The 25,008-nt window shown below is 36.0% G+C and overlaps 1 protein-coding gene across 1 annotated transcript in view; it reads left to right on the plus strand.

Moving 5' to 3' along the window:
* Nucleotides 1-25,008, plus strand: part of npr1a (natriuretic peptide receptor 1a) — a 50,596-nt gene that overhangs the window by 15,090 nt on the left and 10,498 nt on the right. The window contains exons 2-11 of the mRNA XM_016286018.1: nucleotides 9,471-9,565; nucleotides 9,675-9,810; nucleotides 13,043-13,127; nucleotides 15,448-15,568; nucleotides 15,676-15,750; nucleotides 17,265-17,342; nucleotides 17,527-17,631; nucleotides 19,431-19,502; nucleotides 19,859-20,018; nucleotides 20,092-20,247. Coding sequence (XP_016141504.1) covers nucleotides 9,471-9,565; nucleotides 9,675-9,810; nucleotides 13,043-13,127; nucleotides 15,448-15,568; nucleotides 15,676-15,750; nucleotides 17,265-17,342; nucleotides 17,527-17,631; nucleotides 19,431-19,502; nucleotides 19,859-20,018; nucleotides 20,092-20,247 — 1,083 coding nt within the window. The remainder of the gene's footprint in view (nucleotides 1-9,470; nucleotides 9,566-9,674; nucleotides 9,811-13,042; nucleotides 13,128-15,447; nucleotides 15,569-15,675; nucleotides 15,751-17,264; nucleotides 17,343-17,526; nucleotides 17,632-19,430; nucleotides 19,503-19,858; nucleotides 20,019-20,091; nucleotides 20,248-25,008) is intronic.

The raw sequence follows: 25,008 nt of genomic DNA on the forward strand, positions 1-25,008 counted from the left end.
TTTTTTGTTTTTTTTTCTTTTTGGGGGGGTGGGGGGTGTCTAGTTAATTACCCTCGTTTGTCTTGTATTTATGTTTAAATATTTTATTAGAAATTTTGACAGAAAGTCCATTGTAATTACACTTTTTTTTTAAAAAATGCAAACAAATTTAAATTTTAACAAATGGCATAACAAAAAATTACTTGCTGTTGAGCTGGCCTCTTCCATCGAGCCCGCGGTCTCGGCCGCACTTTCTCCCTCAGCGACATCTTTCTTTCCTTGTTTCTTTGACGGCATTTAAGCAAGAAAATTACGATTGATTTTGAACGTTTGTCACACTATTAAGGGTTCGAGAGCAATAATTAGCTTTATGTTGTCTTGTTTTAATGAAATTTGAGTGAAAATCAGCGGAGCTACAAAACTCATGTCTTACTCCATCTTAAACCCGGAAGTCTCCCCGTTTGTCTTGTATTTAAGCCCCAGTCTGTTCAGTCTTTGTTTGTCCGGTCACCATTATTCTACGTTGTGTTTCCCATTGTCCTTCTGCCTTTTTTGATATTAAACTGAGCGTTTGGTTTGCACCAGCTGTCGCCTTCCTCCTCACACAACCATGACAGTGCTATAGTTTTGTTATAATTCATTGTTTACACCATAGTATCTAATCTAATTAGAATTGCCTCTAAAATAGGAATTTGAAAAAGTAAATGTTTGAGGCATTATGGTAATGCAGTTATTTAAATTGTAATGAAATGAATGTCACAATGCATACATAAATAAATAACGTTGGGCCTAAAAATCTACTTCGTTTTCTTTATGCAATTTATGCAAACATGTTTTCCTGAAATCCTTTCGTTTAGAATAGGTAAAAGCCAATATTATTTTGACTCTTATAAGTTTAGCAAATCTTACCGTGACAAGTATCTCATATACAGTAGTAGAAGCTTTTCATGCTTTCTCAAAAGCACCATTGAGAATAGTTACACACGAGAAGCCACTAAGCTCAGAGCCATTCTCTATAAAACAACTATTTTTGACTCCGCAAGGAGCGTTATTGACAGAGTATGTTCGCAAGCCGGCAAACGTTATCGACAGTGTGAGGAGCCGTCGTGCTGGGAAGTTCTTATAACAGGCAATCAAATCCACTTGATATTGACTGAGGACTCAAAATCATTTGCTTTTAAACAATTGAGATCCCAAATCTGTCTGTCTGCTCATTCTTACAGACTCTCTACCAACCGCCAACCATCAGTTCTGACCTTGTCTGAGCTCTTGCTTTGTATTGGATACCCGGTAAAGAGTCAATGCTTTTGTAAGTTGCTTTGGTTACAAAATAAGAAAAAGATATTGACTATAACTTTCTCACTGGTTTGAAGTCGATCCATCTGTGAAGACCTTCTCACATAATCGCTGTCAATGTTCCTCAGTGTATTAAATTCAGGACACTATGATTTGGAAAATGCAGATGGAATTGCGGAATGTAATTTACTGTATAATGAGGAATGTAACGGAATGTGACAAAATGTGGATGAATAAATCAAAAGTAGGGTTGTACTGTGCATCAAATCGTGATATGGATTAGTGGATGTAAAAATTATCTTAACAAGCATTTCAACATGTCTTTTGAACACAGAAGCTCTAAGGTCTTTACAACAACTTGCCAAAATAAACGTTGACTTTAACTTAAAGAAATAATGACAGAAATATAATGCAAATGTGCCGTAAGATGTACTTCTCAAAGTACCAATAAAAATAGCATTAATAGTTTATTAAACATTATTTTTGGAATATTAAAAAATATCACATTTTCCATCCATGTTTTCATTTAATCTGTTTGTCCAAAAACAAACAATGAAAGGACTTGTTAAAAAAATCATTTAATATCATTTTAAAAGATTAATTAAAGTGTTAATATTTATGCATTCCTTTTATTACCAACATGTTTGATAATAATTTTATATTAAATCATAAAACACACATTCCAGAAGAACAGACAACATAGAATTAAAAACACAATTCATATAGCTCGATTATTGTATACATTTTTAAACAATCATTTTATGACTTAATTTGATTAGAAATCCTTTTTAATTATTAAAATGTAATAAAACCATTAAAACCAGACAAGGTGTTGCAACATAAAGTTTAAACTGTTTCCACTTTGACCCCTTTGGAAGCACAGCCTGTAATTACTGGACATATTTAGTATCATAAGTATTGCTTTCATTGCTTCATATCATTGCTTTCACAATTTTCACTTTCTTATTGCCACCTAGCAACCTTAATGTGGAGGGCAATGGGACACGTTACTTGCGTTTAGACCTGCATTTCCCATCATGCAGATCATGTGAACGGACTAATGGGATATATTTTGGTCAGAGTGGGAAGAATATTGATTTAGAAATGTTTATGTTTTTTATATGATATCATATTGATATGAGAAGACCCCACTTGGTCCATTCCCACGCCCAAGCAAAATATCTGAATATTCTATAACCCTCTTCCCATGATTCAGCAGTTGTCCGCAATCCCTCTGGTGGCAATATGAAGTTCTTGTGTCCTGTTATAGTAGGATTTTCATGCACCACATAATCCCACATGTTCAAACTTGCAAGCATGTGTTGTGTTTTTGATTACCAAGGGAACATCCTATTAAAAACATGTCATAAAGGGAAACACTTGGTGAAAAAGGTTTACTCTTTATGGTGAGTGTATTTATTTTCATGATCTTGCACCAAATACAGCCAAAAAAATGTGTATTATCCTATAAATGTGTTTTATTGGGAAAAGTCATAATTTGATTAAGTCCCAACATACTTAGATTCCACTTTGCAGGTTAATAGCATCAATGTGTTTAGTGTGAGTATTTATTGCATCCATTTACATTTTGATGTCAAAATTGATTATTTAGAAAAATGCTAATTCTGTTGTTGGATTTTTATAATGAGCTGAATTTTGAAAGTTTGCTCAGAATGTGCTCAGAAGTGTTCTTTTTTTGTTTTTTTAAATAATTTTTAATATTTTCTAAGTTTATTTTAATTTTAACGTTTTTTTTTTCTCAACAACAACAATAAAAATGACTTTGTATTATGGCAAAAAGGTTGCATGCATTTATTCAGCAACCACAATTGCAAACAATATCTTCAAAATGTATGTTTGGATTTATTAAGAGGTTCAGTTGCAGATTTAGAAGGAGCACAGACTGGCTGTATGACACTTTCATTTGAGCAGAATATCTCAATAGAGATGACAAAACTCCAGCTTACATGTTTGTTGATTTTTTTTCATCAGTGCTTTTTTCTCAAATACAGAAAGTGCACATGCACGTATAGTTGCCAGGTTTGGATTAATTAAAACATTTGGCAGAAAATGTAAGATAAAAGCTCTGAATGTGGGATTGAAACACTTGACATCAGGCAACCGCAAGTATAAAAGCTTATGGAGGCTTGTTGCCAGTTCAAGATCATGTGAATGTCAAATGAAAATGAAATGTTTTCAGGATAAATAACCAGCAGAAATGACTGCAGATGGTTATGCTTAATTAATCTAGAGAAGCAGAAATCATGATAAAATACGATTTATCATCCAGTTTGTGAAATGTTTACTTGTGAAATTATTGTGCTGTATTTCCTAATTCCTGACAAATTTTAACACAGACATTTTTAATGATCATACATTTCTATTTAATTTATTTTGCCATTGCCATTTTTTACCATAATCTCACATTCGTCAGTTACATTGCATTTATATTGTATAAAAGTTTTCCTTTTTTAAATGAATGAACATTTACATTCATTCATTTAGCCTGCGCTCATTTTTTTTTCTGAAAGTAAGCTCCTTGTTTTTTTTAGAAACAACAAATCCCGCATATCATTTCCCTGTTACTTCACTGCTGTTATTTGTAAATACCAAGCTAATTAGAGCTGAAATTTAAGGAAAAAGGCCATGCCAGTCACGGCAGCATTGCTTTTTTCTCCCGTCACTTTGCGCAAGAGGGAGTCTGTCAAACTAATGCTAACACTCATGTCTAATTACATAGTTATAACATTATAAAAAGATGTTTTCCTCTGAAATCAGTCTAACTAAAGGGGCTATTTCAAAGAGTAAACACTGTTGTAGGCTCAAGTAACCACTTTTCTCATTCATTCAATTTGATGCTGCAAAAACAGGTATGCTCCAGCTCATATATTGAGGAGGGAGGGAACTATGGCCTCGATTGGAGAGACAAACACATCTGAGCATGCACACATGCACGTACCCCCACTTAACTCACATACACGCATGCACACACACACTCTATATTGGCAGCCTATTAGTGTGGCTCAAATAGAAAGCGTATGGTGCCGTGACAGGGATGAAACTCTATACTGCTGGCTGAACCTGGCTCTCCACTGGGACCATGGGAGCCCAAATCACCATTACTGCAGAGAACGATGTGCATTCATGACATCTAGTTTAAAAGAGTCTCTCTAGACAAAACGCTGTCTTTGAATCTCTTTATTTAGTATTGATTTCATATCGCAGTCTTGGCCGGTTCTGTCTTTATTGTGTTTTCCAAGCCGCTCCGTTTTTATCTCTATTCCATTAACAGGTCTTGCTCATCTTCACTGTAGTCTGTAGTCTGTAGTCTGTCTCGGTCTCACTTCCCACAGTGAGCAGTATTGATCAGTATCAACAAACCAAGGCAGTAAAATTAATTCTCCACCCTGCTGACACCGAAAGCGATACTCACCGGACTCATGACACACATTTCAACTTCATGAGTTGAAAGAGTCAGCAGCTCGACAAAATACATGTAGTCATTATGCATTCAAGCCCTTTCAAACCAATTTGACATGGACATTAGAAAGTATACCAGGGGAACGCCACATGGGGTAAAAGATTTCAGGAATAGCAACTCTCTAAAGACTCTTATAACTAGAATCAGACTGTTGTGAATCAGCCAAGTTCCATCACAAATTCTGTTATTTTTAATGTGCAATAGTTTGTCCAAAAATGAAATGTAGTATTTACTCATTCTCATGTTGTTCCAAAAATGCTGTATTTTTCCATGGGACACATTTTTTAAATACTATTCACATAGATCTTTCTTCCAAATCAGCTTCAGTGCTTATTAGGCATCAGTAACATCAAATGCCATAGGCTCTTGAGTGTCTCATAACTTAATGATGCCAAACCTGCAAACATTTATTTTAAAAACCGTGAGCGAGGCGTAGTTTTTGACAGAATTTTCATTTAATGAAGCGTTTTTGTCTTGTGAAGCTTGACAGCCTTTGGTCACTATAAACTGTTGTTGTATGGAAAGATCTATGTGAATATTTTATTATTATTATTATTATTATTATTATTATTATTATTATTTCACAACATGAGGGTCAGTAAATAACAGAATTTTAATGTTTGGGTGATTTATTAATTTAAGTGCATCCATTAGAATGTAATCTTTCTTTGTGAAAAAGAAGTACACTGGATTGTATTAAATGTGCACTTGTAGTGTACTTTACATCATAAAAGTATATTAAAAAACACTGTACTTGTAGATAAAATAATGTTAATGATATAAAAGATCACTTAATTGTACTTAAAGAGAGTTCACTTTCATGACTGCTTCTTAACATACTTAAGTGCACTTTTAAAAAGTGCACTTTATGCTCAAAATTAAATATTTACTTAAAAGTACATTTTAAATCAATGTAAATTTACATTTTAGTAAATATTCATTTAATTGGTATTAAGTGTCTAAAAATATTACATCAGTTTGCACAGTATATTTTTATATAATTTATATATACTGTATATGTGTATATATATATATATACAGATAGAATAGAATGAAATCAGGGCGAAAAGGGTCAGCACAAGCCTGATAATGGTAAAAAATAAAAGTTTATTAGAATAACTCTTTTTTTATTGTGAGTTTTTTTGTCTGAAAATAACAGTGTTAAACAATTAAAATAAATAAAGTGCACACTCTAAGAAAAGTCTGTAAAATATGTCATAAATGAATTCTCCGTATAGGTTTTTAACAGGTGTTTTACCCGTATTTTGAATTATGCCTTGCATTGTGAAGTGTTTTAAAGTTAAAGGTATCGTCTGTAAACTTAACAGAAATTGTACAGATAATTTTCTGCCAGGACGTTATCTGTTTTTCTACGTATTTTTTCATACATATATTGTTTGCTTGGGCTGCACAGTAGAACTGACTGATAGACACATGGGACCAAATTCTGCGGTCAGGAGTTATTTTATTAATATTCCATATAAAACACATTTCTGAGTTCTCTGCTTCTATGACCTGGCAGTAACAGGATCAAAATGAAGCAGGACCATGCAAGAACAGATTCATTATATGCAGGGACATCCATACTCAGTAAAATCTGAAGTGCATGAGGAATGAAACTACAGCAGTAGAGGAAAATCAGTCTGTGCAGATCTCTATATTGCCGTGAAAACTAAAACTGTCTAAGTGAGAGCTCATTTTCAATGCATTTTCAGCATACTGCGAAATATCATCATATGTTCTTGATGTACTTTTTTTTTTGTGCTTTTTTTGCATTTTAATTGACAACTTTTGCAAACCTTGCAAGCTTGCTGAGGTGTTCTAGTTGAAAACCACTAACCTAGAGCTATAAATCACATAACACCACCCTGGCAACCACACAGAAACCCGTGCATTGTGGTGGTGAGTTTTACATGGCTCATGCCATATTTAGGGATTTTATTGAATCAACGTCCTGTGGTGGCGTAGAGTGTCTGAGTGTTGGATATGGTGCAGGACAGCAGACCTGTGTTCATAATCAGAGGGGCTGTTGGGAAGAGCTTGAGGTAGTAGACCATAGCAGATGGACCAAACACATCAAAGAACATTCAGTGGCCAGTTTATTTTATACACACACACACACACACACACACACTTCTAATTTGCATTTTTGTTTTTTCTGAGGAGAAAAACATTCCACCCAAAAAGACCTCTAGATCTAATGCTAAAAGCTTCTATTTTCTGATAAGTGACTAAAATCTCACAATACTGACAGAATTCTGAGTTTACATCCCACAATTCTGTCTTTTTTTGCTTAGAATTCTGAAATCTTTTACTTAGAAATCTTGCAACTCTAATTGTTTTATTATGAATTTTGAGTTTACATCCTCAGAATTCTGAGATTACACAGTACATCTCGCAATTCTGATTTATTACTCAGAATTCTGAGTTTAAATCCCACATTTCTAATTTTTTTATTATGAATTTTGAGTTTACATCCTCAGAATTCTGAGATTACAGTACAGCTCATAATTTTATCTTTTTTCACAGAATTTTGAGTTTACATCTTGATTCTAATTTTTTTATTCAGAATTTTGAGTTTATATCTCACAGTTCTGATTTTTTTTTTTTACTTAGAATTCTGAGTTTATATCTTGTAGTTCTGATTTTGTTAGTTTTTTTACATCTCACAATTCCTACTATTTCTCTGCAAGTGTATTTGGTCTGGTCAGGTGTCTAAAAATTTGGGGGAAATAGTCAGAATTGTGCGATGGAAACTCTCAATTCTGAGAAACAAAGTCTGAATTGTAAGAAAAAAGCCATTTGTTGGGGGGGGGGGGGTGTACTGTGGAACATAAGTCAAGAGAAATTGGCCATGGCTTGTTAAATCACAGCCTATTGAATGTCTCTGCATGGGTTAGCAGAGCTCAGGTGTGCTAGGCTCAGTGCCAGGCGTCAGAAAAGCACAGTCAGTTTGCCAATAATGCGGAGTGCCTGGAAAGAGTCCCATTACTGGCAAAAAGCGTAGTGTGCTTGCTCAGTGCTTACTGCATCAATAATGGGAAAATCTACTGGATAAATGAGGTGTGATTATCTTTTAGCCTTGTTTCCCCTGTGTGGTTTGGCCAAGACTTTTTTTTCCTACAGGTGCTGTGCATCTGCTGCTGACTGCGTTAGCCTTGTGTTCATCCATCAATGATATTTAAACTGTTACATGATGAATGATTAATGAAGTGCCAGTGCAAATTAAGGCCAAATGCTCAATACAACCCATGTGAAAATGTGGTGTACTTAATTGTTTAGAATGTACACTTAAAAGTATATTTAAAAAAAAATAGCAGATAATAGAATTAAATGAAAGGCCACTTAAGTGTAAGTGGAGTTTACTTTCATAGCTATGTTTCTTAACACACTTAGAGCCAGTCCACATGGAGACGCGTTTAGCTGTATACGTAAAAAATTTTGTATCGTATCAGCGTTTCGTCCAGACGGATCCAGCGTTTTGGGAGCCTGAAACCTCAGTTTTTAGTGTATCTCTGTGGCAGAATTACAGCGCCACTTACTGGTCTGGCATGTATACTACATCGTTTTGAGTCGGTTTCAGTGGTTTCGTGTGCACGCAGATATTTTTTGAGACAACGCCGTGTTTATGGAATTGTTTTTTAGAACAAGGGGAAAAAAAGATCGCTCTGGCTGTGTGGATGTGGCCTTAAAAACTGCACTTTGTAATAATGTAAAAATGTAACTAATGAGTTAATTAGTTAACACCAGGAATGACTAATGAAAGCAATCAGAAGAAACAAACAAGAACCTAGGTCAAATGATAGGCAGACAGACAGACAAAGCATACATGTTACAATTGTATTGTACACTCTTAAAAATAAAGGTGCTTCACGATGCCATAGAAGAACCTTTTTTTCTAAATGGTTCCATAAAGAACCTTTAACATCTGAAGAACCTTTCTGTTTCACAAAAGGTTCTTTGTGGCGAAAGAAGGTTCTTCAGATTATAAAAAGGTAAGAAAGAGATGGTTCTTTAAAGAACCTTTGACTGAATGGTTCTTTGTGGAACCAAAAATGGTTCTTCTATGGCATCGCTTGAAGAACCTTTTGAAGCACCTTTATTTTTAAGAGTGTAATGTGTTATTTATTACATTTAAGTAAATATATTTTAAATGTAATAATTAGCAATTTTAATAATTACAAATGAGCAATTAGAAATATATTTAAATACCTGTCATGGAAGTTTCATATATATATATTACAGTATATATTTTAGTTTTTCATAAATGCTTGTCAATACATTGAGCAGTACATCTTAACTATATTTCAAAGGCAAGAGAAGTATTTATGAAATTTCATATAAAGATGTACTTAAGTCCTACTGTAGTGGGTCAAAACAAGCATCAAGTGTCTGAAAACATTACATTTAGTTCCCACTTAAGTATATTATTTTAAAGTACATTATTTATGTAAATACATTGATAATATTTGGAGTAGAAACAATTTCAAAGAAACTGCAAATAACACACTGAATTAAAAGTGGGATTTTGAAGAAAACTCATTTTTTACAGGATACCTTTTTTTTAAAGTATGCAGAAGGATACTTCTTTTTCCCAAGGGAAAGTTTTACTGCTGAAATGACAATTCAGTTTGGGAGTCTGCGATGCACAGCCTGACACACTGGCTTTTTTTAATGAACATCTGACCTAATGTTTGTTTTCTAATCTTCAAAGGGGTTACTGGACTCGTTCAACTGGATGAGAATGGCGATCGGGAGATTGACTTTGCTCTATGGGACATGACCGACACGGGTACAGGAGTTTATCAGGTACAGAGGCCTTCATCTGATCATATACTGTATATACCTCTTCACATTTAAAATACATTACTGGCTAAACCAATCTCACCGCTGCTGAAATGATGGCTGTATGTCCTAGATTGTGTCCGTGTATAATGGCAGTCAGAAGCGGATGATTCCGGAGCCAGGGATGAAGGTGTACTGGCTGAAGGGAAGTCCGCCTCCAGATATCCCACTGTGTGGCTTCAAAAATGACAACCCTGCCTGTCTGGCAAGTGAGTGTAGCCCTATCTAACTCATATTATAATCGACCTGTATGAAAAGACACCAGACTCCACTATATTCAGCCAAAATCATATTCCCAGACATATCTTCCCACGTAATAAAATAAATTAGACTCAAATCAATAGTTCATGTCCTTGCATTTATAAGTAGTCTTTCAATAAGAAAAACAATATACAGTCAGCCAATTCATTTTAGTTTTATTTTAATACTGTTGGCATATATTTTGTGACAATGACTGACTGACTGTACATTATTCTTCACTTATTAATATTTTCCAGAATATATTAAGTGTACATTTGCATACATTATATATAGAAGTAGAAAGTGTTGAATAACTTTTCTCATTATAATTCAGTGTATTGTTTTAAAGTACAATCTGTACTTTATGAAATGAAGATTGTAGTGACCAGTTAATATATATGCAAAAATACGTATGTGTAAGCAAGATAAAACACTTGATTAGTTAGTTAATGATTAATGTAATAATTAAATCAAGGCACGTTTCATGTTGTTTTAATGTAGTTCTGTAATGTTTCTTAATTAAATTTAGGTTAATAACAGATCCAAAAAAAATAGCACACAGCAGTTGATAAATTTTGTGAGAGCATGTGAGAAACTCATCACCTGAAAATGATCCTCAAAGAATGAAAAGACATATTCAAAATGGGTTATTCCTGTTATGCGGAACCATTTTAACTTTTAAAAATTAATATGCTTGTGTTTACATGTCTTTATGTACAACAGGCAGACTGAAATATGCTCTGTTAAAGGAACACTCCACTATTTTTGAAAATAGGCTCATTTTCCAACTCCCCTAGAGTTAAACAGTTGAGTTTTACCGTTTTCGAATCCATTCAGCCGATCTCTGGGTCTGGCGGTAGCACTTTTAGCTGTAGCTTAGCATAGATCATTGAATCTGATTAGACCGTTAGCATCTCGCTCAAAAATGACCAAAGAGTTTCAATATTTTTCCTATTTAAAACTTGACTCTTCTGTAGTTACATCGTGTACTAAGACCGTCTAATCAGATTCAATGATCTATGCTAAGCTACAGCTAAAAGTGCTACCGCCAGACCCAGAGATCGGCTGAATGGATTCGAAAACGGTAAAACTCAACTGTTTAACTCTAGGGGAGTTGAAAAATTAGCCTATTTTCAAAAATAGTGGAGTGTTCCTTTAAAGCTCTGGCACATCAGATTAACTAGAACTTGATTAATTATGGCCGCTGTTAAGGCTGACGTGCTATGATTTCTGACAGGCTGTTCACTCTCCTGTGATGTGACCCTGTTCTCCTCACACACACGCAAACACGGCACGTTACTCTGCGCTGCGCAGAACTCTGCATTTGAAGCGTCAATAGCAAATACTTAAACTAATAACAAAACATACTTACCGTCGCTTATTCAGAAGCGCGAGATTGTCATAGCAAAGTCGTAATTGACCCTTTTTTTTTTTAGAAATAGCCTTTGTGCACAGCCAGCCTTGTACTCTTCTAGGTTCAAAAAACTGTCGTCCATAAAATGCGTTGCACAAATTCGAACATCTGGGTTGTGCTGTTCTGTTGTAAATAAATCTTAACCAATGATTCCTAATTGCATCTACTTTCGGAAGGCCAAATAAAGTGCTTTTGCTTTCGCACTGAATCACACAGCGTCTCCCTGACATGCTGCATCAACACTACTGCTGTTCCTGAAACCACGCCTTCTTTCTTTGCGTGCACATTTGGGCGGCATTATGCTAATATTTCCACATAGTTACGTAGACATGTGGGGGCGTGTTAGATTGAGCCGTTTTAGGTAGGCGTGGTTGACTCTTAGCTTTTATAAAGAATATCTCTTTGGATTTGAGACTTTAGTCTTTGCAACTTTACAGATCGTCTTTATGCACCAAGAGTTGTAACACTCCAAAGAGAAAGGAAAACTTGAAATCGCATCATATGACCCCTTTAAGAAAATTAACAGGAGAGAAATTAAGAGCTAAAGTAAACCATTGGTTTACACAGGGCTGTCAGCTTGAAGTAAATTTTGTAGTAAATTAGCTAACTATACCAAATTCTGTAATTTATTAAAGATTGAAGGAGGAAACTAACGAATAGCACAAAACATAACAGAATTCATCAAATCTAATATTTAATACTTCTGGGATTTTGTCCCTTCCTCGTTGATGATAGCATTGATGAACTAGCTTTTATAAAGGATTAAAAAGGAATGAAATTGACCCTTCACAATCCAGAAACGTAATCCAAAATACAGGCAACAGGTCAAAATACAGGAAAGCAATCCAAACAAGCAACAAGGCAGGAAACTCAGGCAAGACCATGGCGAATGCTCAGAATCACAGAATAACAAAGTGGATTTACTGTCACTGTCTTTACTGTCATTTAATTTGTTCTTGCTGAATAAAAGTATTAATCTTTAAAAAAAATAAATAAATAAATGTACTGACCCCAACCTTTTGGTATCTTGCATTAGAGATATTGCGTTAAAAATGCTAATATCATCTTCAATATGAATGTAAGGACACGCATGATGAAAACATGAAAATGTACTGCATATATTCAGTAGTAGGAATGACCCATCTGATTAAATTTAGTCCTTTGTCATGAAAAGTTCACAATCCAGAAACGTAATCCAAAATACAGGCAACAGGTCAAAATACAGGAAAGCAATCCAAACAAGCAACAAGGCAGGAAACTCAGGCAAGACCATGGCGAATGCTCAGAATCACAGAATAACAAAGTGGATTTACTGTCACTGTCTTTACTGTCATTTAATTTGTTCTTGCTGAATAAAAGTATTAATCTTTAAAAAAAATAAATAAATAAATGTACTGACCCCAACCTTTTGGTATCTTGCATTAGAGATATTGCGTTAAAAATGCTAATATCATCTTCAATATGAATGTAAGGACACGCATGATGAAAACATGAAAATGTACTGCATATATTCAGTAGTAGGAATCTGATTAAATTTAGTCCTTTGTCATGAAAAATTGGTGTATTTTGACCTCATCGTGCATTTGGGGTTTTGTCAGTTTCATGAAGTTCTCTTTGAAGCAGATTTCAAACACTGACATCTGTGGCAGAGAAAGAAAAAGAAGAGGTCAGAATAAAATTATATGTATGAAATGATTTCAGCAGGTCTGATTATCTTACTGCTGTCTGTGTGATCTCTCATGAAATTCAGATGTGTGGAGATGTGTGTTCTTGGTTTTGTTCCTCAGAGACGGTCACCATGCACCAGATGATCTCCATAGTGGTGTGCTTCATTTTTATCATCATCGTAACCGTCACAGTCTTCATATACAGGTCAGTTGAAACCCATGCAGATAAACACAATGTCTATACTGACAGCGAGCGACAAAACTAGAGCGCTTTAATCAAACTTTGATTATTAGACATGATGTAACACTACATGTCAGGTGTGCAAATATCGAGCTTTGGGCGATTTGGGTCTGATATTATATCTCTCTGTCTGTCTGTCTTTCTTTCTGCTTTTCTCCTCCTCTATCTGTTCCTGATTTTTAATTAGGGAACTTACTGCCAGACCACGACAGAGAAAGATATAGCACCTCAGTCTACGTCTCCATGACTTCATCACTTTCACTACCATATGTGACCATGTATCCAATGACAATGAAATGCATATGATTTCTATTAAGTTCATGCCAAGAATTGCAGCCAGTGGTGGTTGTGCTTTATTAAAAAGTCACATTTTCAGCTGTTCTCCAAATATGATGTAGATTCTATAACAGTAATTTAATTTTTATTTAATTGCAATTATTTTTCATAATACTTGCATGAGATTATAAGAGAGCTATTTTAACATTTCAATAAAAACTGTTTTTTTAATGTGTTATGCATGTTTCTATTTACATTTATTAGCACTTTCAGAGTTTTCGTAGCTAGCACGTAGAATATGATGCTATCAGTTCAGAGTGATGACCTGCATATGCTGCCATCATATAAATTGCTCAGTTATAAAAAAAATTTATTACACATTATGATGCATTATTACTGGTGGAGAGCCCCATTCAGCTTACACCTAGCTGGGTTTTACTTAGATATTAAAAGTTAGTTTCACGTTTTACCCAATTTTATCTATTTTATCTGATGGGCTAACAGAAAATGATCAAGAACTCCATAAAGCCAGTAAATTATATTCATTGAGGCAGGATATCAAGAGATTTAATTACGATTCCTAGCCTAGGACATATGGTAGTGACTAACAGTGGAAATAACAACAGTGTTATTGTCATTCTGAAGCATAATCCAAAGACACAGATGGTATATCAATCAAGTAGATTATGTCATCCCTTCAGATATCTCGCACTCACATTAAAGTTGAACAACAGGCTCTCATGGCAATTTGTAGCTATTTTACACATTTTGGAGAATTGGTGGCTAATTGGTATGAATTTGTTTACAGTCTCATTTGTACGTTTCATATGATCTGCTTGTGCCCCACTGACGGTTTAGGGGTTGGATGTCATGCTTTTATTCTAATTGTATACTTTTGTTCATAAGAAATCGTCATCTTGTAAAGTAGTTATGTTATTCTGTGAGATGGGGTTGAGTTGGAGAGCGCTTCTTTAGACTGTCATATATCTGTGCACCGATGATCTTCTTTTTCTGTGACGAATAGCAAATTCTCCAACAGGTTGCTCTGGCAGATGCTGTTGCTCAGTTTCAAATGACAAAAAGTCCAGCTGCAATGTACACATTTCCTATATAGAAAATTATATATGTTTTAATAAGTTGCCTTGTTATTAAAAAGTCCCTGAGATGTCTTGACAAGCCATGTCTTGACATGGGAGACACATGGAGATTGCATAAAATTGAGTTTCTGCCACAAAACTCCAGGTTTAATTTCACGAATTAATATTAAGTACAACTTTTTTTTAAAGTTATATTTATTGGTAAATGTCTTTAAAATATATTGAAATGGTTCAAATTCTATTTTTTAAAGGGGCATTTTGTATAATAAGGGCTCAACACGTAACACCACTGACAAAAGAGGCATTCTCTCAATGGAAAATTATATTCATTTTTAATATTCTCCAGGTATTTAGTGTGGCCTTGTGTGAAATGAGAATGAAAATTTGTGAATTAGATCAATTAATTAATATACCATGGTAAGTTGCACATGTTGATTGATGAATTACATGTTTAGATAGAAACCGCACAGCAATTGTAGAGTAATCCAACTATGTACGGAAAATAAGATTGTTTGTTTTGCTCTGTACTATTTGCATGCCTCAGTCATTATTTGATAATAATCATGCAAATGTTAATTATAAAACTTTCTTAAGTTATTTTCCTCTCAAGGATATTTTATCTGGTATTACATGTGCCATTTGAAAGCTGTTACAGAAATGAATTATTAAGCAACATTGTTAGTACACATTCAGTACACTGTATCCCAGTGCCGACAGTGACACTTTGATTGTCATATTTAACATTTATGCCACATAAATGTTGTTCTCCTTCTCATTTGTTTATAACAATTTTTCATCTGATGTTTTTCCCAGTTGCATCCCATCTCTCATTGTCCCTCTCCTCTGCTTATTTATCCTCTTCTTTCTTTCTCCCTCGGTCTCTTTCTCTGTCCGTCACTCGGCGGCGTCAGGAAGCTGAAGCTGGAGAATGAGTTGACCGCTCAGCTGTGGCGTGTGCACTGGGAGGACATCCAGTGGAGTAACATGGAGAAGGTGCTGCGCAGAGCCTGCAGCAAACTCACCATGTCATTGGTGAGGGGAAACACACACACACACACACACACACACACTGTCATTTCCAATAGTTCCCTATCGTTTGAGTAAACCTGCTCATGTCTTATTCATCCTTCCACACACAGAGAGGCTCTAACTACGGCTCACTGCTGACTATGGAGGGAAACTTCCAGATATATGCCAAGACTGGCTATTACAAGGTATTAAAGGTTTGGTGGTGAGGGGTGGATGGGCCCTGGCCCATGTTCCCTATGTTTCCTTCCTCAAGAGGGAGCTTGACAGCCCCTCCACTCCACTTTGAATCTCAGGATGTTTTTTGTCTTTTATTGGAGACGTTTTTAAGTAAAATTGTAGTTGCCACTTCATTAGCCTTGTTAAAAAGAAGCGTGTTACATTTTTTTACTTCGTCAGAATGGTACGAAACTTGCTATGTGAACACACACACACACACACACACACAAAATTATTCACACTTGTGACCGCTTTGGAAATGAATGTGAAACCAATTTCATCCAGTGGAAACAATTGGTACTGCGCTCAAAAGCTTACTGAGAGCTCATTTTTAAGATATCAACCTCAAATTTGGAACACAACTTGTTTAGATTTATGGCTTTGAATTTTATGCAGGTTTAGAGTAAAACAAGTTTTGCAAAATATCTATTTCATATCAAATTTAGAAATAGTGTTTTTGTGCATTTTTCATAATAATAAATGTAAATATATAACTTTCACTTTTTTTCACTTCGACAATAATCTGCCAGGTGTCTTCTTTAAAAAGACACCAAACATAAGTCTGACTTGAGCATTAAAGATTTATGACAGTTTAGGTCATTTCGTTTTAAAGTCTTTGCTCAAAAAGTGATATAACATGTAATTAGTGGTATAATATATTTTAAATGTACCAAATTGCAACTTCATCACTACAAATGTGTAATTACAAATATGTATTTAAATATATGGCATACAAGTTTCAGTAGAAATTAAATAATATTTTAGTTTAACAAAAATGTTTGTCAGTGAATTCGGCAATGCACTTTAACCATATTTCAAAGACAATAGAAGTAATTATGAAAATACATATAAAGATGTACTTAAGTCCCACTTAACTGGGTCAAAAAGCACTCTAAAGTTCAACTAATTGCTTTTGATATAAACTAAAATTGGACTTCTTTTTCACAAGGGTTGAATTGAAAATAGAGTCAAAACAGTACGTTATTATTTAGATTCATTCTGACCAATTAGAGAAAATATCTGGTCTACTAAGCCCCGCCCACTTCCATATCTGTTGTGTATTAATTACCATTCTGCCCTTTCATTTTATTTCTGTGGGTTGTGTGATTCTGCTGCAGGCAATGTGCCGTTTTGCATGTAAATAAATGACATATCCTGCCTAGCAGCAGAAGTGTCAAATAATGGAAGGGTCCATCTTTAGATCTCCCACAATACCATTGGCGTGCCCTGGCTAATGGACCCATTCTTCATCGGATGTAGTTCCTCTCCAATTAAGCAGAACCCCTGAGGATGAGCGCTATTCATGTCCACATGTCATCATTTCCCCCATTAATTAGGATGGTGCTTAATTAACACATTATGTTGCACTTTTCTTCTCTTAAATGGTGGGGCTTTTTTTTTTTTTATCCGCCCTCCAGCTCTTTGCCAAGCCCACGATAGCAATCAGCCTGAAACTAATGTGCGTTGATGCCTCTTTTTCCAGGGAAACATAACAGCCATTAAGTATGTCAACAAGAAACGCATCGAGCTCACCAGGAGAGTGCTGTTTGAACTCAAGCATGTAAGTGTGTGTCCATGCCATTTTGTGCTTTTTGCCAGGTGCCTTAATTAACTTTATATGATGTCCTGGGAGGTATTAATAGCCGGGGACTGATGGAAAAGAGAGACTAAACAGCTCTCTCTCTTTGTCCTCATGCTGTTCTCCCTCCTCTTTTCCCTTTTGCTCTTTTCTGCTCCTATTATAGATGCGTGATGTACAGAATGAACACCTGACACGCTTTATCGGCGCTTGTATCGACCCACCCAACATCTGTATCCTTACTGAGTACTGTCCTCGAGGAAGCTTGCAGGTGAAAACTCATGCACACCACTGCTCTCAGTTACTGCACCTGCATGGATGTATTAATAGACGGCTTGTGTTTATGCCACCCTTTTTGTTTCACCAAGCAGGGCTTAACAATAAGGATTCAAATTTTGATTTACCTTGCCAGCATTTTCACTGCATGCACAAACAAACTAATAAATAAATACAGAAGATTAAGTATGAAATAATTCTTTAAACTTTTTTTTGTTTGTTTGATTTTTAAATGTATAAAAACATAAATGCTCACAAATGCGAAAATAATCTTTACCACTTGCTTCTTCTACCGTCTTAGACAACATTTCAAGACATAATTCTGACATAAATAATTATGCTGCCTTCTAGGATATCTTCTTCTAAAGCAGCACTGCATCTTTGTATCTTTGAGATGCATTCATGTATCTTTCACACATAAGGCAAACCCAAAATGCAGTGTGATTAGCTCAGCGGAGTGTTATTTATATGCTAGTATTTAGTCATATTTTCAATTAGCTATTCATTTTATATTTTCACTTTTTCAATTCACTTTAATTTATTTCAATGGGGACATCAGATAAAATTTTCACTTATTTTAGCTTTTTATGCATTTAGTTTTCTTGTGTGTCTTTCGGCACAGAAAATATGAAAAGAATGTGTCTTGTGTCGACACGCCCCATGGAAGAGAGGGGTGGGGTAAGCAGTAGCTCATTAGCATTTAAAGAGACATCCACCGAAACAAGCCACTGTGAACAGAGCTGTTTTTGACAAGGTAAAAAGGGTGTTGGTTTACACGGCCTCTGAGGAATTTTAACCAAAGTATGTTGCAGACATTTCATGAAGACCCTAAAGAATCATACCAACTTGTGGAAAATGGGCATCCGATGTCCCCTTTAAATTTTAGTAACTTTGTTATGCTTTATTTATATATATATATGATACATGATTTTTAAAAGATTTAGCTTTAGTTTTTAGTATAAAACGAAATAGCATAATAAAGAAAGCGTAATTTAGCATGATAGATAAATAAATAGATAGATTCAGTCACTTTAGGAGAAAAATATCTTATTTACAAGTTGAAGTACATGAACGTTACCATAAAGGCATAATTATGAGTGGGAAACTTCTGAGTTGGGAGTGTCAGTGAGAAAACATGAGGCAATGGACACAGCCTTTGTATTAATGGTAAATTTGTTTAAATTAATTATTGTTTTTGTTTTGTTTTTCAATTTACAATAATACTATTTAAGTTGCGTGTACGAAATACCATTGCGTTATACAATTCCATTTCAATTTACAGCACCTTCATAAATCTAATAAAAACAAAACAGCAAAAATAAGTTTGATGCACATACTTTATTCATTGTTTTGTTGATGTAGAGTTAAAAATCTTGCTGAATTTTATGTTAAAAGGGAACATCACCTTCTCACTCCAACTTCCTAGGAAGAATGTTCCACTAGAAGACTTTGCACCAAAAATGGCTAGCCCCGCCCCCAAACTAATGCTATTGGTTGAGCCAGTGTTGCTATGTCAGATTGCTAAAACAAACAGCAATCTTTGAAAGCACCACCGTGTTTACACTCTTAAAAGTCAGTCTACAATGGGCTTAGAGTTGTCTCTGCGCATTCAACAAGGATAAGAAGTATTTTAACAAGAAAATTACACACTTAAGCTATAAACTTTGAAAATATAATAACACATAACTGACAGGATGATGTGAGAGAATATAATTAATTCCCATCAACTCTTCTCTCCACATGGACTTTCCTCATGAGCCGTGTGTGTGTGTGTGTGTGTGTGTGACCTGTTAGGACCTCATGGAGAGTGAAGGAATCACGCTGGATTGGATGTTTCGCTATTCTCTGATCAATGACATTGTTAAGGTGAGTGTTTCACATCAGAGACTCTTCTGCTCTTAATCTCAGGAGTGGAAGGAAAGGGAAAGATATCTTACTAAAATATAAATCTTTTACTGCAGCACACTGCTTTGCATTTTTTTAAATATAGTTCTCTGTTAAATTGAGGCTTGCTCATGAGTGACATTTTATTGGGGTGGTTTTGAGACGTGTGTTATTTGTAATGGTTTATGAGGATGTCAATTCCCTGACGGGCGAATTATGACTCCAGAAAGCATATTGCAGTTGCAAAAGAATCTTTAATATTTTCGTGGTTCGGTGTTGGTAAATACGATGGATGCTGTCAGATGTCTTTGTAAGACTGTCATCTTTTCACCACTCAGGGAATGGTGTTCCTCCACAACAGCGTCATTGTCTCCCACGGCAACCTGAAGTCTTCCAATTGCGTGGTGGACAGCCGCTTCGTGCTGAAGATCGCTGATTATGGCCTGGGAAGTTTCCGCAAGGAGAACAACTTGGAGGACATGCACGCTCTCTATGCACGTGAGTACCGTGGCAGCGCATAGATACAGATTGCATGCGTGTGAAGATGTAACATTGATCTTTGCGTTCACAGGCAAGCTGTGGACAGCCCCCGAGCTTCTGCGTGCTGACAACCCACCTGTGTGTGGGACACAAAAAGGTGACGTCTACAGCTTTGGCATCATCCTGCAGGAACTCGCCCTGCTGAAGGGCGTCTTCTACCTGGAAGGCCCCTGTCTCAGCCCTAAAGGTCAGAGGTCACACACAGTACTGTGAAGGTGTAATCAATGGTATTTATTTGTCCAGATCTACTAATTTATTCAAAACTGCATCAAAAATGCAATTCATACATACAATATTGTGAATACAGCTCTTTGGTGATGAACATGTTTTTAATTTTGGAATTAAAATTCATTTAGATTTTTTGGAAGCCGTAATGTTAAAAAATATTAACTGTCCTGATATTATATTGAAGAAAAGCCTCATGTCATGTGCTGCGACTCCCCAAAAGTTGAATAAAATTAATGAATAATATGCATTATATAATATATTATAAAAAAAATTTATCCGTCAATGGTGGCAATCAGTAGGCTAATTTCTATTGAAGAGACCAATTTATATGACAGATTTTAATGTAGGCTTTTATACATATGTAAACATTATTTAATTACCATTATAACTAGCTATCTCACAAATTTTTGCTCACTTATTTTACAGTGGGGTAATTTTGGTGCAGTAGCACGAGATAGCTTGATTTCAAACTTTGAATTGAATAAAAAATGACAAGTAAGCAGTCAGTAATAAAATAAGAACAAAAATAAATTAATAAAGATAGCACAAATAAAAAATAACGACAGGCCTTCGAATTAAATAAATTGCTTTTTAGTTTTTCAGGTAGGTCTAACAGTAGGGTTAAGATATTTAACTTTTTTTTTTACCAATTATCCAAATAATGTTTAGTCCTAGAAAGCTACTATTATCAGAACACATGAGCATAACATAGCTGTTAGCAGATCAATGAATGAGAGGGCAGCTTTACCAGAGTTGCCCATATACCACACCATGTTACAACACAGTAGGGCTATTGCAGACAGAAACAATACTGTACTACATCGATGTTTCCTGTCGGCTCAATTTCTGAGTGGACTTTGCTGTTCCGATTCGCATGAACGGTATACGAGTGGAGCGACTGAGCGGAGCGCACACACATAGAGCGGATAATACGCAGAGCGTCACACCACGTGAAAGTGAAACCTGAGCGGTGAACTAATTTTCGGCGGCCGAAATTTCGGTGCATCGCTAATTATTGGCGACATCAGAAATGGATATTATATAATAGATGCTGCTCTCGACAGATGGCACCCCAGGGTGCCGCGGCACCCCGGTTGGGAAACACTGCACTAGAGGATGCAGCGCGAGTTCCCTCTCGGGGAACCATGGTTACATGCGTTACCCAAAGCGTTAGTTGCCAATGCCACATTTCTACATTTTGTTTAAGTTTAAATATTGTTTAAGTTTATATATGTTTTATCTGAGAATTATCATTCATTTCAGCATTATTTCAGTTACCAATTAAATTAAGTTGCCAATATCAATTAAACTAATTTTAATTTCATTTGAATTAATTAATTGATTTATTATTTAATTTTATTTAACAATAACAACACTGAAATCATCATGAAGAATACAGTTCTATATTTTTAAAGTTATTTTTTTAACACTCTCAGGGAACAAAAACACATACAAAACTGTCACTGTGGTGGTACCTTTTTAAAGAAGTACTAATATGTACCATTTAGGGGTAAATAAGGTACAATGATGTACATTTTAGCTTTTGAGTCTTAATGTACTGCCCCAGTGACTGCTTTGTACCTGTTTTTTTCTCAGAGTGTATTGTGGAAAGTCTTGTTTATCACCAAGTGCTGGGTTTGATGTGACTGATGTCATTGGTACTTGCTTGTTTAATAGCGAATTGCAATAGAAAACAAGATAAATTGTCATATTTGGGTGAACATTCCCTTTTAGTAACAGTCTCTGAAAAGCATCACTTGCTGTTTGATCCCTAGAGAACCATAAAAAATTTAATTTCACACTTTCAAGAGAAGTTTTTATTTGTGAACATGAATATTTCAGCATTACACTCTCACGAGAATGGTTAACTCATTATGCAGGTGAGAGTGCTTTCTCGTTTAGTGCTTTGATGTGAATCAAAACAACATTAAATAAAATGTGTTAATAAGATACAGATTATGCAGTGAATTACCCTGATGGCAGGGGTACTTTTCCATGTCATTTGTCCTTTCCATGTCACCTGTGTTTACATTCACCTCCCCTCTCTCTTGCCCACTCGCTTTGTAAGCGAGATGAAAACAGTTTCATTTGTCAAAGCATTAGTAACAGTGGCCTAAATAATCTTTGCACACTTAAATTGTCATTGCATTAGATAACAAAATATCAAACCAAGTGGCATTTATTTTGAAGATATCACCAGCACACATTAAAAGCTAAAGAAAATAAAAAGACATTTTCTAGGTTTTAACTAAAACACCAGTCGATTAAAGGAATAGTTCACCCAAAAAAAGAACATTTACTCACTCTCAGGCCATCTAAATGTTTGTTTCTACATCAGAACAGATTTGGAGAAATTTTGCATTCCATCACTTGCTCATCAATGGATCCTCTGCAGTGAATGGGTGCCGTCAGAATGAGAGTCCAAACAGCTGATAAAAGCATCTCAAGAGTCCACAGCACAACTCCAGTCCATCAATTAATGTCTTGTGAAATGAAAAGCCGCATGTTTGTAAGAAACAAGTCCATCATTAAAGGGGTGGTGAATCAGCTATTTTCGAAGGCTTGATTGTGTTTATGAGGTGCACTGTGAAATGTGCAGAACTGATCAGAACCTGTACAAGCACGGCTTTTACAGGACGTTTCGGAATAGTATGTTTTTTTGTTTGTAGTTTTCACATACTTTGTAGATACGCTGTTATTTGTAAATGCTACTGCTGTTTATGTTAGCTTTTGATATACGGTTTTATCCTCATTAAAGCTTTAGTACAGCAGAATACATGATTGCGTTGTAGCATTTTTGTAGAGTAATTATTTAATTTATAACAGTAAGTAACACTCTACTACAACAACTCTTCCTCTTCTCAAAAGTAGCCCAACATGGCCTCACCCCCTTTGTTGCATGTTCCCGGGGCAGGGTTTGTGATGTCACCAATCCAGGAAGAAGCTTGTTGTAGTCCCTACCAGCCATGTGTTGTAGGCCTTAAAAAGCAAATTCTTTAAAATAAAATATCTCTCTTTGCATTGAACTTTGAGTGTCATAGCATCATACAGATGTTGTTTATGCTCAAACAGCAACATTACACACTAACTAAAGTTAAAAAAAAAGTGAAACCATAATCAAGGACCCCTTTAAGACATTAAATCATTGACTGGAGTGGTGTGGATTATTGTGATGTTTTTATCAGCTGTTTGGATTCTCATTCTGATGGCACCCATTCACTGCAGAGGATCCACTGGTGAAAAAAAAGCCACTTCAGATGAAGAAACAAACTCATCTACCTCTTGGATGGCCTGAGTGTCAGTACAGCAAGTTTTCATTTTTAGATGAACTGTTCCTTTTAGAGTCGTTGTAAAAATGGCTCAGACAAATGAAGCTTCTGAGAAAAGTTCAAGCAGCATTTGTACAAATGACAATTGCCTTGATAAATGTTTTATTTACTGCAATGACATTCAGAAAGTATTAAGTGTTCAAATGCTTTTTGGCCAATATATATTATACACACACTCACACAAATACATACAATAGAAGATCGGTTGTAAATTATGCTGCATATAAACTTTTAGACGTATTTTTTGTTTGTGCAAAGTGTCCTGGTCACTTTCAGCTGTTACACAGTAACTGTCTCTGTTGCTTTCTTTGTTTTGTGTGCTTTGGGTTAGAACATCTATATTCTGTTCCCTTTCAGTCGGTCATTCTCGACGTCATGTCGGATGACTGACGAAATTGGGATCTCGCTTAGAGAGTATTAGCCAATATGGTGTCTAAAACGTAAGTCTCTTGATATTAACTTATTGATTATTGAACTGTTGTATAAAATCAATATCACATTTGTAACCATGCTTTAAAAAAAAAAAAAAAACGACACTCTTCGTGTGATATTAACTGTATGAAATTAAATAAATATATACATTTTCTGCCCCCTTATCTTGAATTATGTGATCATTCTTAATGCATATTAATAGACTGAATCATGCAGTGAAAGAACCAGGAAAGAACGCACTCTAAATGTTCAGCACACTGAAAGAGCAATTTTCCATTCTAAAAGAGCTTCACGATTGGAACGTCTTTTTGAAGACGCGTCTATTTAAAGATGTCTTACCCCCCGTGTGTTTCTGGGTGCGGTCGTTACCTGGCACCGGGTGATGGTCACGATCGCTGCCTCTGCGGACTGGTCTCACGGTCACGGTGAGGAATTCCCCTCCTACAAGGAAGGGGATGCCCGAACCAACCAGCACTTCGAAGCCAGCGGAGCCCTCGAGAGAGCAGGCTGGATCCTCCCGGGGGATACCACCTGTTTCTTCCGAGGCCAGACTTTTCTGGGGATGAAGATCCGTCAGTGTTGCCGCCCTCTGAGCGGCCAGCGGTGCCGGATACAGACCCGGAAATGATGGCTATGCTTTCCCGGGCCGCCGAGAGAGTCGGGCTCGAGTGGAATCTTCCACCGCGTCCCGAACCCTCAAGGTTGGATGATTGGTTTCTCGGGGTGGCCCGCGCTGGTTCTCAGGGCCCCACCCCAGTGCCTTTGTTCCCGGAGGTGCATGATGAGATCACTGGGTCATGGATGGCACCTTTTACTGCCAGAAACTGCCCCGGTGGCTCATCCTCCCTCACTACCCTTGATGGGGGTCCAGCGAGGGGGTATACGGGAGTCCCCCAGGTGGAGCGGTCTGTTGCGATGCAATTGTGTCCAAATGCCGCTACCACTTGGCGGGGCAAACC

The sequence above is a fragment of the Sinocyclocheilus grahami genome, unplaced genomic scaffold (genome assembly GCF_001515645.1).
Source record: "Sinocyclocheilus grahami isolate Dianchi unplaced genomic scaffold, SAMN03320097.WGS_v1.1 scaffold205.1, whole genome shotgun sequence".
NCBI lineage: Eukaryota > Metazoa > Chordata > Actinopteri > Cypriniformes > Cyprinidae > Sinocyclocheilus > Sinocyclocheilus grahami.